This window comes from Xenopus laevis, chromosome 7L, assembly GCF_017654675.1.
Source record: "Xenopus laevis strain J_2021 chromosome 7L, Xenopus_laevis_v10.1, whole genome shotgun sequence".
In the NCBI taxonomy this organism is placed as follows: Eukaryota; Metazoa; Chordata; class Amphibia; order Anura; family Pipidae; genus Xenopus; species Xenopus laevis.
In genome coordinates this window covers 39616517-39633952 of record NC_054383.1, presented here as the reverse complement: position 1 = coordinate 39633952, position 17436 = coordinate 39616517, and the positions used below count along the sequence as shown (strand labels likewise).

The following is a 17436-nucleotide window of genomic DNA, read 5'->3' as shown; positions in this document are numbered from 1 at the left end:
TGTACACGAATCCTACGGCTAAGATATGTGTGGCGGGGGCCCTGTCGATCACCTTCTCCATAACTAAAGGTACGAGGCAAGGATGCCCACTATCTCCTCTTATTTTTGCATTGATGGTTGAACCATTGGCCCAGAGAATCAGAGACAATGTAGACATAGCGGGAATTTCATGCGGTACAGGCCACCACAAAATTGGACTTTTTGCTGATGACATACTATTAAGTCTTAGAAATGTTGCGGTGTCATTGCCCAATTTGTTTAAGGAACTTACCAATTTCCAATCTGTCTCTTGGTACAAGATAAACCAATCTAAAACTCAAGCACTCCCCTTTCATATTCCATATCCTAGTCTGCAAGGCTATAAACATTCTTATAATTTTGATTGGAGGGACACGTATATTACGTATCTGGGCCTTAAGATCCCCAAAGATCCTGAAGATATTTATAGGTTAAACCATCAACCCCTGCTGAAAATGATAGAATCGGAATGTATCAAGTGGAAATCAGAATCTATCTCATGGTTGGGAAGAATTATCTCTATAAAAATGAACATTCTGCCGAAAATATTATATTTATTTAGGACTTTGCACATAGCGTTACCACCACGATACTGTCCGGCCATACAAAAAAATCATAAATCGTTTTATTTGGGCACATAGGCCCCCTAGAGTTGCTTTCCGTTGTGCTCAATTCCCTAGGAACTCTGGTGGGCTGGGGTTCCCTAACATAAGAATGTATTATATTGCTACAATGTTGGAAACTGTAATTCGTTTGCACTCCCCGCCTGGGGTTAGGAATTGGGTAGACATTGAGTCCAACTTTGTTAGTGATCATAACTTGTTGCAACTGTTCTGGCTACCTAAGAAGTCAAGGCCATCTATTACGAACCTATTGCCAACAACTCGAACTCTGTTACATATCTGGGATGTCATAGCTAAAAAGCTTCAGCTTACCTCCTTCCCATCGCCACTGACTCCCATCACAGCCTTGAAATATTTGATCCCTAATATCAATCTCCAAACATGGATTACTAAAGGAATCACTGCTGTTGGGCACTTGTATTTTGCGAATTCCTTGAGGGGATTTGAGGACTTAGCTGAAAAGTATGATCTGCCATTTTCTCAGCGTTACACTTACCTTCAGGTGACTCATTTTCTTAAATCTCATCTCCCGAATGTAAAGCTCCTACGCCAAAAGACGAGAATGGAATATCTTTGTAGTAAAGCATGGGATGGTAAAGGACTCATTTCAGATTGCTATAAACAGCAACTCCAGTTATCGGATGACTTCAAATTTCCTTATATGCAGAAATGGGAGGATGATCTTCAGGTTCATTTTGCCCCTCGCATTTGGCAGTATTCCATCTCAGCCCCCAAAGGTGCCACCAACTGCACAAACCATGTTGAAACGCATCTAAAAATACTTCACCGCTGGTACCTTACTCCGCAAAAGATAGCAAAAATAAACCCCCAATATTCTTCTTTGTGTTGGAGGCAATGTGGGGAGGTTGGCACATATCTTCACATGTGGTGGCACTGTACATCAGTTCAACCATTTTGGTCTAAAGTCTTTGCCCTACTGAAAGACAGATTGGACTGTACTCTGCCGTGCTTGCCCCAGATAGGGCTGCTACAAATATATCCTGAAAACTCTCCAAGCCTCAATAAGAGACTGTTGTTTCATATTTTCAATACGGCGACTACTCTAATAGCAAAATCCTGGAAACAAAAGGAGACACCTACTATACAACACCTACTCCAACAATTGGACTCTAGAGAACATATGGAGAGGATGACTGCGGGGACGCTGGAGTCCAAACTCAAATGTGGCCAGATCTGGGACCCTTGGCATCCTTTATAAATCTCGTGATGTTAAGTCTTCTGTGATTATTGCTATGAGTGATGTCAGGAGATTTGAGGAATGGTTGCCTACCCTAAAACCCTTTACCCTTACTTTTTATGCCAGATATGCCATGTACTACTTATAGTTTTTTTTTGTTTCTATTACTTACTGATGCCTTTATATTGTTTTATCTTATCTTCCTTTATTTTCACTTTCCTTTCTTATATTGTGTACCAAACAGACTGAATACTGTTTGGGTTGCTATGTGTTTTGAGTATGTTCACTCAAGTCAAATGTGTGTTTTGAACTTGTTTTTCACATAATAAACATACAAGTTTAAAAAAAAAAAGAATTTGAACTCATTCCCGATTATGACTCTTGAAACAGTTTTGCAGAAGTCAGTTCTCCTCCAGCTCTATGTTCTACATAGCACATAAATAACTTTAAACCTATTAAATATGCTTTTTGTATGTATGAAAGTTGCTTAGAATTACGTTTTTCTTCGTTATAAGCCTTTAGTTTAAATGATATATGATAGTCAGTAATTTTCCTTGCACTTATTAAGCAACAGAGTTAATTGATTTGTTCTGTAATTTTGAACATGTCTTTTTCCATATGAGCATAATATTCTGTCTTTTTGATATAGTGTATAAAGTCGGCCCACTTGCAAAATCAGTGCAGAGCAGGTATTTATTTGAAGGAGCAGATTAACTTGATGCGAAGGTTAAGATTGTGAACCTGATTACAATGAGGTGCTGTGTTTGGAGGATCACTGCTACTAGCAGTTGCACATACCTCATTAGACTGGTATAGATATGACTTGCTGCAGACAAGCTGGTGTGGTCAGGCAGTGACTAATGCATGCATTACAGGTCATGACAAGATTCATGATCCTCTTAGGCAGGGGTCCCCAACCTTTTGAACCCGTGAGCATAATTCAGAAGTAGTTGGGGAGCAACACTAGCATGAAAAATGTTCTTGGGGTGCCAAATAAGGGCTGTGATTGGCCATTTGGTAGCTCTTAAGCTGGCCATAGACGCAAAGATCCGATCGTACGAATCGTGGATTCGTACGATTTTCGGACCATGTGTGGAGAGTCCCGACATTTTTCGTCCGTCGGAGATCGGTCGTTTGGTCGATCGGACAGGTTAGAAAATTTCTGTCGGCTGCCGATAATATCTCTGCGTGTATTGCCGATCGTACGATTTTCAGAGGGAGACTGTCACTAGTGTTGTCAGACATAAGTATCGTACGATTGCCGTCAGGGGCAGAACATTGGGTGATCTGTTCTATTTGATCAGAATGGTAAAGACTTTGATCTGAATGGTTAGTGGAGGGTCGGGAGATGGGAAAGTCCGATCGTACGTTGATTCGTACGATCGGATCTTTGCGTCTATGGCCAGCTTAACCCTGTATTTGGATTGTCAACCTACATTGAGACTCTGTTTGGCAGTACACCTGGTTTTTACACAACCAAAACTTGTCTCCAAGCCTGGAATTCAAAAATAAGCTCCTGCTTTGAGGCCACTGAGAGCAACATCCAAGTGGTTGGAGAGCAACATGTTGCTCACGTGCTACTGGTTGGGGATCACTGCTCTTAGGGCAAAAGGCTCTTCGCTGATTAGTACAAATATGCTGTTCCAGGACCCATCATGGTATTCTGAGAAGGGCTTTCTCCTTCTTATCCTACCAGTGCCCAAATATAAGCATAGCAAATGCATGTTCGGGATATTAGGGACAGATGAAATTCCTACATTGCAATGTCCCCACTTTTCAATCCTGCCACAAGATGGCACTGTTGATATTCTCCCACCTAAGATGACATGTTCCATCAGACTTCACAGGACAGAATCATTTTGCTCCACCAAATAATGCATATTTGATGTGTAAACAAAACCTGAAAAAAAAAATTATATATATATATATATATATATATATATATATATATATATATATATATATATATATATATATATATATAAATCTATATATATATATATATAAATCTATATATATATATATATATATATATATAAATCTATATATATATATATATATATATATATATATATATATATATATATATATATATCTCTATATAGAAATCTTCACATAGATCCGCACTCCAAATGTTCAGTGAATCAAACAATTTTTATTTGCATATACTCGTGTCCATATATATGCAAATAAAAATAATTTGATTCACTGAACATTTGGAGTGCGGATCTATGTGAAGATTTGTATAAATAAATTTGCTACAGCACCCACAAGATATTCAAATCCGGATCAGAGTGCGGCTGCTTAAAGACTGTTTTAAGCAGGATCCACACTCTGGAAAGGATTGGAAGGCAAATAATTAAATGAAGAATAAAAAATGTACACCAACTGAAAAATTGCTAAAAATGGCTCGATCTATGACCTACTAAAAGTTAATTTGGCATTACACACAGCAATGTATTCTGTTATTTTCTATAGTGGTTTTTTATTATTTTAGGCAGCCGTAGGAGAAAAACTGCATCATCATCCGATAAAGTTGAGTTTTCGCAGCGACAATTCAAGATAAGTTTTCGGATCGTCAAATTTTTGTCGATTTTTTTGTGACGTTTATTTCCTCCAACTTTTTTAAGAAACATTATTGATAAATTAGTTACATTTGTGGATGGGAGTTTGGGGAACTTTGTTTTAATAAAACACTGAAATAAACTCGAATTTTAGTGAATAACCCTCCAAATCTAGCTGTCAACTTGGCCACTCGAGGACAAGTTGGTAACTTATCAGACCATGTGAATGTGGTCTGGGTGCACCAGCCCCAGACCCCCAGCTTAAGGCAGCGGTACGGCAAAGGATGTGAAGAAGAAGCAGGGCTGACCGGCACTCAAACGGATCCACAGGACCAGAGAAGTGCCCTAAGTGGGTGCGAAACGCGTAGGGCGGATGGAGATGCAAAGATACATTTTTTAACTTTGTATAAATAAAAATATTATTTCAGTAAAACAGGAAACAAAGGAGAGGCTCCAAGCTCACCACTACTCCCTTGGCCAGGTGCTCAGTCCTTAGTGTCCCCTCTGTATCCACATCACAACTCTGGACGGCACTTCTGGGAAAAGGCTTTAACACAGACTGCTGGTAAAACACCTAACGTGTTTTGGGATTGTCATATCATAGCCTATGATTAAGGGAGACAATCCCGAAACGTGTTATGTGTTTTACCAGCAGTCTGCTTTAATAAAGCCTTTTACCAGTACTGCTGTCCAGTAACTGAGTTGTGATAAAAATATTTTTCTCTGGTCCTATGGATCCGTTGAGTGCCGATCGGCCCTGCTTCTTCTTCACAATTTATTAGACCAAACTGACTACTTATCTGACCCATATCTAACTGAGGATCATATCTGTCCCAGCATTTGTGTGGCACTGCCATAAACATGAATGTGTACTGAGCATAACAACACAGACAGAAGTTGCTGCCAGAAGTATGGAGGAGGGGTGTAATTTTTGGGGCCCAGGCTCTCCCTGAGAAATAAATATTTGGGGGCTCCCTGCACAAAGAGAAAAAGTTTAGAGAAGCCAGCTTTAAAGGAGAACTATCATGAATGACATTTTCAGCTGTTATTGATTAAAGTTTCCATTTTTGTTATTATCAATTAAAAATGGATTTTGCCAGATCAGTACAGTGTCAGGTGCTTTGTCAGAAATGCGACACAACCCTGGCAGCAGCGCATGTAACAAGTGGAATTAAACAGTGGCTTAAGGAATTTTTAATTCTAATTGATTATAATTACAAGAAATGTTACATTAGCATAATAAATAACACATCTAAGAACTGAATTCATAATTATCCACCTGTAAAGGCACACAGTTAGTCAGCAAAAAAAGTTACTTGTGAGTGAAGAAAATATACACTGCCATGGGTGCCAACTTCACCCCCTCCTATGCAAAACTCTTTTTAGGTTGGAAAGAACAACACATCTTTGAAGGAGATAACACACTGCTACAACATGTGCAGTATTATGGACATTTCATTGACAATATTTTATTAATTTGGTCAGGCTCTTCTGATTAGTTCAAGGATTTTATCACATATATTAACACTAGTAATTATAACTTGAAATTAACGTTTGAAATTAAGCACTTCTCTATAAACTATTTAGACATCACAATATTGCTCAGTTGACATAATTTTAAATAAAAAATCTTGTCATCCCAAACACCTGATTCGCAAAATACCTTTTAGCCAGTTTTTACGCGTATCTGCTATAAGGAAGAAGACTTTATTCAAAAATTAAAAGAACTACAGGAAAGACTTATAAACAGAGGTATGCCTTATCTGTTTTAAATAAAGCCTTTGGAAGTCAGCAGCCACAAAAGGGGAAAGCCTATAAAATACAGAACCAATGATGCTAGCAACCAAAGATATCTTTTCTTATAAGGAGAAAGCTATATCAAAAACCAAGGAGAACTCTGAGGTTCTATCTTGTATACTTTGTTACAGCCCACAGTATAACTTAATCAAGAATATAATTGAAAAAAAATGTAACTATCTTGCAAACAGAACCGATCATGAGACATATCTTAGACAAAGGTTATAGATCTGTGACTAGAAAACAATAAACTATAGGTAACAAATTATCCCCAAGTCTTATACAAATCTGTGAAAAAAAGGCATTTGGCTTTCAACTAGAGGAATGTTTAAATGCAGCGCAAAACAATTTATTACCTGCAGCTATGTCAGTAAAAAAGTACCAAATAAGACATTATATTAACTGTAAATTGAGGTATGTTATTTATTTACTAACTTGCAAAAAATTGAATACACAATATATAGGACAGACCAGCCACACAAAGAGAATTAGCGAACACATTCTTTACTGGTGTCAGGTGTAAAACAAAGTTTTACTTGAAAAAAGGCCACGCAGGACTGAAACTGAGATCTGAGCCAGGATTCCAATAAAGGCTTTTTATCTTATAAAACTTGGATGGTGCTGTGACTTCACTACTTCAGTAAACGTTTGCAAGACACTTTTTAGAATGTTCAAATAGGTGTCTGACTAATTTAATTGTCATAGGTATAAATAATGTTAGCCTAGGAGTGAGAGGAAGGGATCTAACTTCTTAACTTATCAAAAAGGAGACCAGATGGATCTTCAACTTATTACAAGACAAACTGAGGGACTAAATAGGGAATATAACATTTCATGTTATGTGTGATTTAATTACTAATATGTTATGTTCATAAACGTTCATTTGACTCTTTTTCTGTGCATTTTTTTTTTATAGCTGTGTATGGAGCAGCACTATTACTATGTGCGGTCTGAAAAAAACATTTTCTTCCACTGTATCCATTTAAGGAAACCCCATGTTATTTTAGGAACACGCGCAATGTTTTGGGGAAAAAAACTTATTTTTCCCCAAGGAGGGATATTTTTAGCTGAAACCTTGCATGATTTCCTGAACTCACGCAGGGTTTCCTTACCAACTGCTTGGGTCGAAAGGCTCAAGCAGTATTAAACAGGTTCCAACGTGTACATCCGTTATGATGAAAGACTGGCCAAGTTGGGGTTGTTTTCTTCTCATTTAGAATAAAATAAATTGTATTTATATGAGTTCTGGAACATGCGCAAGTTTTCAAGTAAAAAAAACCTTGTTAGTTGAGGTACTGTATTTTTCCTCGAGGAAACATATCTCTAGTAACAAAATGTATGCCTAGGTCGAAAGGTTGAAGCACTATTAATTTGGTCCCGAAGTGTACATCAGTTATCATGAAAAACTGGCCAAGTTGGGGTTGATTTCTTCTCATTTAAAATAAAATAAACTATTTATAAAATTTTAATGTTGGGTAACAAAAGGTCTGCCAAAAAAAATAAATTGTTTTTAAACTTAGAAAAAAATGGTAAACTTTACTACACCGTTACATTCTGAGTACTATTTCATGATACTGTAAAGAAAAAAAAAGAAAGTTATGTGGTGGTAGTGGCCTTAACTGACAAAGCAGGCAAGGAAAGGCAGGGATTCTTATTACATGTAGTATTGTATGGAGCAGACATACCCAGGTATTTTTATTTAGAGAGCTGCCATTATTTGCAAATCATCTACTACCCACAAGTGTGCTTAACTGCACAAGATTAGTCAGTGTTGGCAACCTACTGTAACGTTCACATTCAGTCACCCACCAGTAAATGGGATTTGTAAACTGTAACTAAGAGCTGATCCTACAGTACAGTCGGCAAAGGGATCCTTGATTTATGAAGCTAAACTTTTTATCTAGAGACCTGCTTATGTACACCCAGCATGGAATTCTTCAATACAATATATGTTATAATGGGCTTCTTCTGACATGACAACATAAATGGGGAATAATATACCAACTACCTAAAAATATAAGGATAGTAGAAGTGGCAGAGGAGTTTCATGACCATATAAAGACATAAGGCGGAAGGACAAGTGCTTTTATAAAGGTCATGGAGCTCTGAGGTGGCTTCTAATAGCTACATATTTTAGAGGTGCAACTTTGTTTTATTAAGCAGTTCTTTGCCATGTAACTTAATTAATCATTGATCACTTAAAATAAGGATATATATTAATGTATAATAGTGTTATAGTACACAAGCTGTTAATAACCTGTAAATGATATAGTGAATAAAGTATCCTATTGTAAAATACAAGGATATTATAAGTTACCGAGGAGTTCCATGACCGTATAAAAGCACAAGACCGAAGGCTGAGTGCTTTTATACAGGTAATGGAACTCCGATGTGACTTCTAATATCCTGATAGTTTGCAACAGGGGGTACTTTATTTATCATAATACACTCTTCTTCAGAGAGTCATGTGAAAGAAATGATATCACTAATCTCTGATTCTAACTGATGGCCTCACTAAGCACCATTTATATAGTGGATAATGTACCCCCTACTGTAATTTATAAAGATATTATAAGTCACCGAGGAGTTATGTGACCATAATATATAAAAACTTTTATATATCTGTGAAGGTTAAAAAATACATTTGTTAGGAGCAGCTTGCAGTTTTCTGATCCCTATCAGTGTGGTCATGTTCTTGTCAGATAAAGAAATACTCTCATTAATTGGGTCCAGTGGTTATGTTGGAATGGAGAGACAGAATTTTAGGAACAAGCAGGCTCTTCACAGGCTACTAGAGCAAGACATTTTCTCTTAAATGTTAAATGGATGTATTGGCGAAATGGAATACTGCCACAGAGGAAATATGGTCCTCTTATGAGACTGCAGATAAAATAATAGAAGTTGGGTAAAATAAGTAAATACTTTAATGCTACAGGGATCATCTTCTCCTTCAAGGGATACTGTCATGGAAAAACATGTTTTTTTACAAAACACATCAATTAATAGTGCTGCTCCAGCAGAATTCTGAAATCCATTTCTCAAAAGAGCAAACAGATTTTTTTATATTTAATTTTGAAATCTGACATGGGGCTAGACATTTTGTCAGTTTCCCAGCTGCCCCAGTCATGTGACTTGTGCCTGCACTTTAGGATGGAATTACTTTCTGGCAGGCTGTTATTTCTCCTACTTAATGTAACTGAATCAGTCTCAGTGGGACTTGGCTTTTACTATTAAGTGCTGTTCTTAGATCTTCCAGGCAGCTGTTATCCTGTGTTAGCGAGCTGCTATCTGGTTGCCTTCCCATTGTTCTACTGTTAGGCTGCTGGGGGGGGAAGGGGGAATATCACTCCAACTTGCAGTACAGCAGTAAAAAGTGACTGAAGTTTATCAGAGCACAAGTCACATGACTGGGGGCAGCTGGGAATTTGACAATATGTCCAGCCCCATGTCAGATTTCAAAATTGAATATAACAAAATCTGTTTGCTCTTTTGAAAAATTGATTCAATGCAGAATTCTGCTGGAGCAGCACTATTAACTGATGTGTTTTGAAAAAAACATGTTTTCCCATGACAGTATCCCTTTCAGGAGAAGGTCATCGACCAATTTTTGTATGCAAAACTTCTGTCCCCTCACCCAAAATGGCTCATCTATCTTTCTGATCTATCAGATCTTAACATTGCATAGGTTAAGCATTAATGGCTCCCTATGGCATCAAAGCAAGTACTTATTTTTGAATTCCTGGCTTGGAGGCTAGTTTTGGTTGCATAAAAACCAGGTGTACTGCCAAATAGAGCCTCTTGTAGGCTGCCAGTTCACATAGGGGCTACCAAATAGCCATGCACATGCCGTATTTGTCACCCTTAGGAACTTTTTTCATGCTTGTGTTGTTCCCCAACTCTTACTACAATTGTTTGTGGCGCATTGTTTGTGGCGTTAAAATGGTTGGGATCCCTGCCCTAGAGGTTCTCAAAGGTGCTGAGCTTAATTTTGCCATCCTTTCACACTAAATTCACACACCTGCCCGTAGGACCAATCAAATTGTGCAGTTCTATGGTATCAGAGAACTACTGCGTAGGGCATTGCGGCAAAGGAGAAAACATTCGCCTAGGGTTTCCAAAGGGACTGAATAAGATGCTGTATGTCCTAGAAATCATTAGAAATAGCAGGATTTTGAAATTGCCTTTATATAAGTGGTGTTCATTGTTACTCTTTCTATTTTCACACATCTTTCTCCCCTCTATAGCTTGCTGATAACCAACAAGAATGCACAAATAAAATAATAACCGGTATGCCCGTCGGCATTCCTTTTTAGGAGCAACATTTTGTTTACGGTAAATTACAGTAGCAGTGACTTAGATGTTCTTAGTGCAGCAGTAATTTGGTTGTAGTTCAGGTTAACCATTTTTCTTTCTATTTTAAAGAACAAAAAGTCTCCATTTATGTTTAAACAATGCAATTTGACCTATCCATCTTTGCTTTGAGCCTGTAGCGCATTCTGAAATCAGGAAATATTTTTAAACCACTTATCTGCTAGCAGAATGAGTGGCGAGGATTCAAGGACAGCGCTTTTTGAAGTAAATATTTGAAGATTTGTATAGTATATAACAGTATGCATACTTCAGATAGAGTATTTATATGTGATTGGCCCTGTTACCGTGTCCAGGTAATTTGTGTTGTCTGTATAAATATTTGAACAAAATTAGGTATGTTTGATGCTGCAGAATTTACTTTTTAACCATTTGCGTGCATTACAGACAGATTATTTGTTTTATAGCCATGGATATGATTTTTTTCTTTCTTACTAACCTACCTTAAGTGGTGTACAGATTGCAGTGGCGTAAATAAGGCTCATGCAGTCCCTGCAACATGGGGGGCCCCGGGTCCTGAATAGGAATTGGCCATTTCTGTATTAATCTCATCTTCTGGTGCACTTTGTGCTTCTGATTTTGATGTTTAAAACATGATAAAGGCTCTTATTTTGTAAAATGGACACAGTCTTTGGGGAGGTAGCCACAAAACCACCCAAATAATTATATTTTTCTTTCTGTTTCTTTTAACGTGTTGGGTGGTATGCATCTGCCAGCCAGAGTACTGCTCCATTAGTACTCTGGGATGGGGGACTTATTTTAATCTGCATGGGATCCCCTGAACTCTGATTATGACAGTCCATTCCTCTTGGTGCAGTTGTCATTGTTAGCTGTTATAAATCCTCTTATGTGCTTTTGCATATACTCAATCCTCTATATTTGTACTGTGTGCTGATTTGCCAAAGGATTTGCTCTCTGGTGTCAGCAATGCCTGTGCTTGGTAGCCCCTCTTTTAAACAAACATTAAGTTACAGGCTTCCTTTGTGTGTTGCGCCAGCAGGTGCTCCCAGTTGCACCATCAGAATCACACACAAGCAGCTTTTATGATGCTGCTTGCTCTAGAACACTTAATAAGATGCCCGTGCAACTTGTGCTTCGTTTACATTATAGGCTCAATTTTGGCACCAGGATTCATACACTTTTACTAACTTTTACTCAATCAGGTTTTCAGTAATGGATTGCGCTGGCTTGCTGCAGAATGACATTTTAAAAAAAAAGTTTTTTCTTCTTCCATATAGGTGGTTCACTTATGATTTTTCAAAACCTGCTTGTGGAGGAAAAAACCCACTCTCTTCTTTTGGTCAAATGTAAAAAAAATCCTGTATACTATGTAGGGATGCACCTAATCCACTATTTTGGATTCGTCCGAACCCCCAAATCCTTCGCAAAAGATTCGGCCGAATACCAGAATCCGAATCCTAATTTGCATATGCAAATTAGGGGTCGGAAGGGTAAAGCATTTTTTAATTCCTTGTTTTGTGACAAAAAGTCACGCAATTTCCCTCCCGCCCCTAATTTGCATATGCAAATTATTATTCGGGTTCAGCCGGGCAAAAGGATTTGCCGAATCTGAATCCTGCTGAAAAAGGCCGAATCACGAGCCGAATCCTGGATTCTGTGCATCCCTAATACTATGATATGTGTTCCAAATGGAAGAACTGTGTTTTACAGACAATTTGATAGCTTAGCCAAACTCTTCCTAGCATAAAAGACTGCTGTCCTGGACCCAAGCAAAACCAGAATGGCTGCAACTATTATTTGTAACGAGCTTAAAGGGGACCTGTCATCCTAAGAAATAATTCCAAATAGTTTTCTATTATGTTAGATGAGCAAAATACATTTTACTTTCACTATATAAATTATATAAATCTTTTTTCCTTCAACCGTGTCAATTCACAATTGCAGAAAACAGGCAGGCACCATTTTATGGACACTGTTATTAAGACAAGTTTTACATCACCCCAAAACACAACGGAGGACCTTACTTACCTTTAATTACCTTTCTACTGGCATCTCAGGCATCACAACCAGTAAGCAATAAGTAGTGTGTAGTTCTTTATAACTGTATGTTTATTTGCCAGAAGCATCAAATTTAAAAGCATGTGTAATAGAGCGGGGGGGGGGGGGTAAATGAATTCATTAGTATGTAATGCAGTTATGTAAAAGTTAATATGCAATACAGCAGTAATGTAAAAGGCACAACATTTGTTACTGCTCTTACCACCCAGAGCAACCAACCAGGAGGCAGCATTTACTGGCCAGTTGTTTGAAAATGTGAATACATTTTAGGGGTTACTAGACATGGACACATTTTGTGCCATTACTGTATTAGTTGGCACAAAAGGATGCAATTTTAAATTAAAGGAACAGTTCAGTGTAAAAATAAAAATTGGATAAATAGATAGGCTGTGCAAAATAAATAATGTTTCTAATATAGTTAGTTAGCCAAAAATCCAATGTATAAAGGCTGGAGTGACTGGATGTCTAACATAACAGAACAGAACACAACTTCCTGCTTTTCAGCTCTCTAACTCTGAGTTAGTCAGCGACTTGAAGGGGGGCCACATGGGACATAACTGTTCAGTGAGTTTGCAATTGATCCTTAGCATTCAGCTCAGATTCAAAAGCAACAGTTATGACCATGTGGTCCCCCCTCAAGTCACTGGTTACTGCCTGATAACCAATCAGTAGAAACCAAGAGAGCTGCAAAGCAGGAAGTAGTGTCCTGGCTATATTAGGCATCCAGTCATTCCAGCCTTTATAGATTACATTTTTGGCTTACTAACTATATTGAAAACTATTTTTATTTTGCATAGCCTATCTATTTATCCAGTTTTTTTTTATATACTGAACAATTTCTTTAAAAACAACCACCTTTTTATAAATTGCTTTCCACTGAAAATGATTACTGCAATACATGCACAATTTGCACGGTACACAACATATGTGAAAACCTTTTGGAATGTTTGTTTTGCTACTTTTCTTTTCAAGCAATTTCTTGTCTCCCACAAGAGGGAGCTGTTTGATGCTCACACTAGATGCAACAATTGTACGTGTGGGCCTGAGTCTCCGCTAATAAATATATAAAATGAATAGCATGATAATTAGTGTTTAGGTTTCACTTAGTACTGTATTCATATTCTGCTTGCTTGGAGAGTGTTTTTGTCACATGAATGGAGCAGCTACTCTGGCTTCTACATTATATAGTGTCCACATTGAGATTATAGAGTATACTTATGTAATATATTTCTGAATTCCATAGAGGATATCCATCAAAAAACTGTTTTTCTCGCCAAATCTCATGCCCGAGAAATGTTTATTCATCTCAGATATTTTCCCATTTGTCATTTGAATTTATTTTCTCAAGCATGAAAAGGATACAAGTTTTTTTTTAAATTTGATTCATACATTTTCAAATTTTTAATATTTTTCTCATAACCAACTTTCTACATTCCTGAGAAAGCTTTTTATTCATATTTTCACAATTTTTGCATTTAATAAATTGCAGATATTCAAATTTGAAAAACATTTTCATATATATATTTGCAGATGCGTTCCTCAGTGTTAGAAGACATGGGGGAAGATTTATGAAAGGTCGAGGTGAATTTTAGAATGAAAAAAAAATTGAATTGCAAGCTATTTTTTGTGTACTTTGATTAGGGAATAGTCCAAATTCGATTCGAATTTGAAAAAAAGTGAATATCGAAAAAAATGACTGACCATTCGCCATCTAAAACCTGCCAATTGCTTTTTTAGCCTATGGGGGACCTCCTCGAACCTATTTGAAGTCAATTGGTGGACTTTGAAAAATCAAAGTTTTTTTAGGGAAAAACTTTGAATTGAATTCGATCGATTGCGATATTCCTTCGATTCGTACATTTCGAATTCAGCCGAATACGGTCCTATTCGATCGAAAACTGACATTCGACCAAAAAAAACTTTGACTTAATTTCGGTTGGTCTTTTTGAATTCGAATTTCGAAGTTTTTTCAATTCGAAATTCGACCCGTGATAAATATGCCCCATGATCTTGAATATTGATACATTTGCCCCATAGTAATACAAATACAAAAATCCAATGTAGAAACATTTTACTCATTATTTTATTTTACTGATTACTTAATTCATTACATTAATTATATTAAAATTGAAATATTTATCTGTTGCTGCCTATCGGTATATAACCTTGCAGAATGGTTTTCCAACTATAAAAAGGATAATTAAAGCTGCAGTTGTGTATACATAGGGTGGCCAGTTACTGTAAAATAACAGGTAAGAATAGGAATTCTGAAAGCATGGTTAATATATAGTGAATAAAGTACCCCCTCTTGTAAAATATAAGGATATTATAAGTTACCGAGGAGTTTCATGACCATATAAAAGTACGAGGCCGAAGGAACTCCGAGGTAACTTATAATATCCTCATATTTTGCAAATGGGGGTACTTTATTTATTATAATACACAAATTTCAGAGTCATGTGACAGAAATGACATCATAACTCACCGTTTATAAGGATATAATTTTCAAGATATTCATGGCTTTTGTGTATTATATATATATATATAGATGGATTTACATAGACCAGGGGAACAATGTGAAAAATGAAAGTACATTTGTGATTTCTGGTTGTGGTGTTCATACATTATATCTTAATTTTTTTTCTGACTACAGTTGGTTGATGTAATTATTGAACTTCCATTTGTGAAGCCAATAGTCATCGCACTCGGGTCTTCTACATGGATTTGGAGCCCCAGTAGACTCTTCTGTTGCAATAAATATATTCAGTTTTGTAACTTGCACTCAGGCCGGATTTATGTAGTGGGCGCCCCTAGGCCCACTGCCGTTCGTCGCCCCTGTCCCCTCCCCTTTATTCGTGCAAATTTTCATCATCTGGACCGAAGCAATGGGGATTGGTGCATGGGAATTTAAAAAAATAAATGATTATCTCCAGCACATCCCCAGTGTTTTTGAACCAATGTGGGTGGGATTGGGCAGCATGCCGCCCCCTAAAATCCTGCCGCCCTAGGCCCGGTGGCCTTTCCACAAATCCGGGCCTGCTGGTTGAGTTGCAGATCACACAGTTAGGCCCTTGTTCGTAAGCAACCTAATTGCAGTAGCTGTGACCTGAAAAGAGTCACAGTTATTGCTTCCACACACCCATACAAATCCGTGAAATTGTTAAAAATAATAATCTTGACTTTTGAACTGTATTAAGTCTAAGAAGGCAAGTAGAACTCCCCGTGGATAGCAAAGGCACATAATATATTCATAAAGCGGTTATGTGCTCATATACAGTATTTTAGATGCTCGTGTACAATGCATTGATCTGTGCTTAAAAACAATCCTGCATTTGCAATAGACAATTGTAATACTCCAATATACGACACAATGCAGGAAATTTAATTTAAAAAGCCTTTATTGGAACTGTGACAATGCAACATTTCTGGCCTGGTCCCAGCCTTTTATCAATACAATTGTAATACAAATGCATTTGTTTTTGCTTTAGGTAATACATATAATACTTTGTTTAGTTCAGCCATGCTCAAAGGTCTCACTGGAGCAGCACCAGGGCATTAGAATAGACAGAAGCTGAAATACGTGATCTGCTTCAGAAAATCTACATACACCCACACACATAAAGGCAGTGTACCCTGTACTTTTCATACTTCTTTCTAGTACCAAATCATCAAAAAGCAATATTTAATTAAAGTGCCCCACAGTGATCAATGTTTTTATTTCAAAATAATAAATATACTAGAACTTGAAAATATATTTTTCTTTTGAAATATTAAATCAGATGTGCGGTGTATTTTGCTTACTTTCCATCAGAGCAATCCCTAAGGCAATGTGATTTGCATTCAGTTTAATGCTGCAGCTGAGCCATTTATTTACTTTTGAGTTTATCTTCGTTCCATCTGTTATAATGCGTTTTGTCCATTATTTATGAGTCAGACTCAGAGCGGTTCCTTCACTGTCTGTTATCAGAGAATGGCCCCCAGCATTTTTTTCTGTAGCTAGAACGTCCATCGAGTGCCCTTTGTGAACTCAATAATTATTAATAACCTTTGGTTGTGGATTTAAAAAAATCAATCCGTTATGTTTTTGAATGCGGTAACTGCCTTTATCTCTGGAGAAACAAAAAATAAATTAATGTTCTAAGATACAAAAATGAGAGCATTTCACCCAAATGTGTATAAAATGCTTTCTGCAGTACAAGTAGATGATCAGTTAGCCAAATATATATGGTTTTTGTACACTTTGATACAGGTTTTTTAAATTTCTTGCATTTATACATTTTACATAGTTACTTTTATCATGCAAATGTTTTAGATTATAATATACTAATTTCTCAGATGGACCAGGAATGATCAATCTTTAATACACTTTAGCTTGTAGTGGTGGAGATACTGCATTGACTACTTAAGTCATCCCTGTATTGGTGACGGGTGAGGCACTTAGAGGGGTCCCACCATTTACCTGCCCCCTAACTAACTGAAATTAAGGAGCGAAAGAGCATTTTCAAGCACTAAAGGACGCACTCTTGTTCCCCTTAATGCTCTAGCACTTGCTTCCCAGGAATAAATAAATGATCCTTATTATCTTAAGATTTTTTGTAAAATGCTGAAAATCTATTTAATAGATAATGTACATATTAGCCTTTACAGAGAATATCTATGTACAATTACTAAGAATTACTGTGAATTTATCTATTGCAGATCTGTCAGAATGTGCCCTGAATGCCTTCCCAATTGGCCTGTATGTAGTTATGAAGTCAGTTGCACAGGACATTCGTTCCATCAACTTGGCCAACAATGAAATAAAGGCTTTAACAGGCAAATTCTTCACCACGTTTATTCAGCTTGAAGG

The 17436-nt window shown here is 37.1% G+C and overlaps 1 protein-coding gene across 2 annotated transcripts in view; it reads left to right on the top strand.

The window, feature by feature from the left end:
* The window catches only part of lrrc20.L (leucine rich repeat containing 20 L homeolog), a 112604-nt gene that overhangs the window by 60495 nt on the left and 34673 nt on the right, over positions 1-17436 (top strand). For both annotated transcript variants that reach the window (XM_018225398.2, XM_041568822.1), the window contains exon 3: positions 17286-17435. In XM_018225398.2, the coding sequence (XP_018080887.1) occupies positions 17286-17435 (150 nt within the window). The remainder of the gene's footprint in view (positions 1-17285; position 17436) is intronic.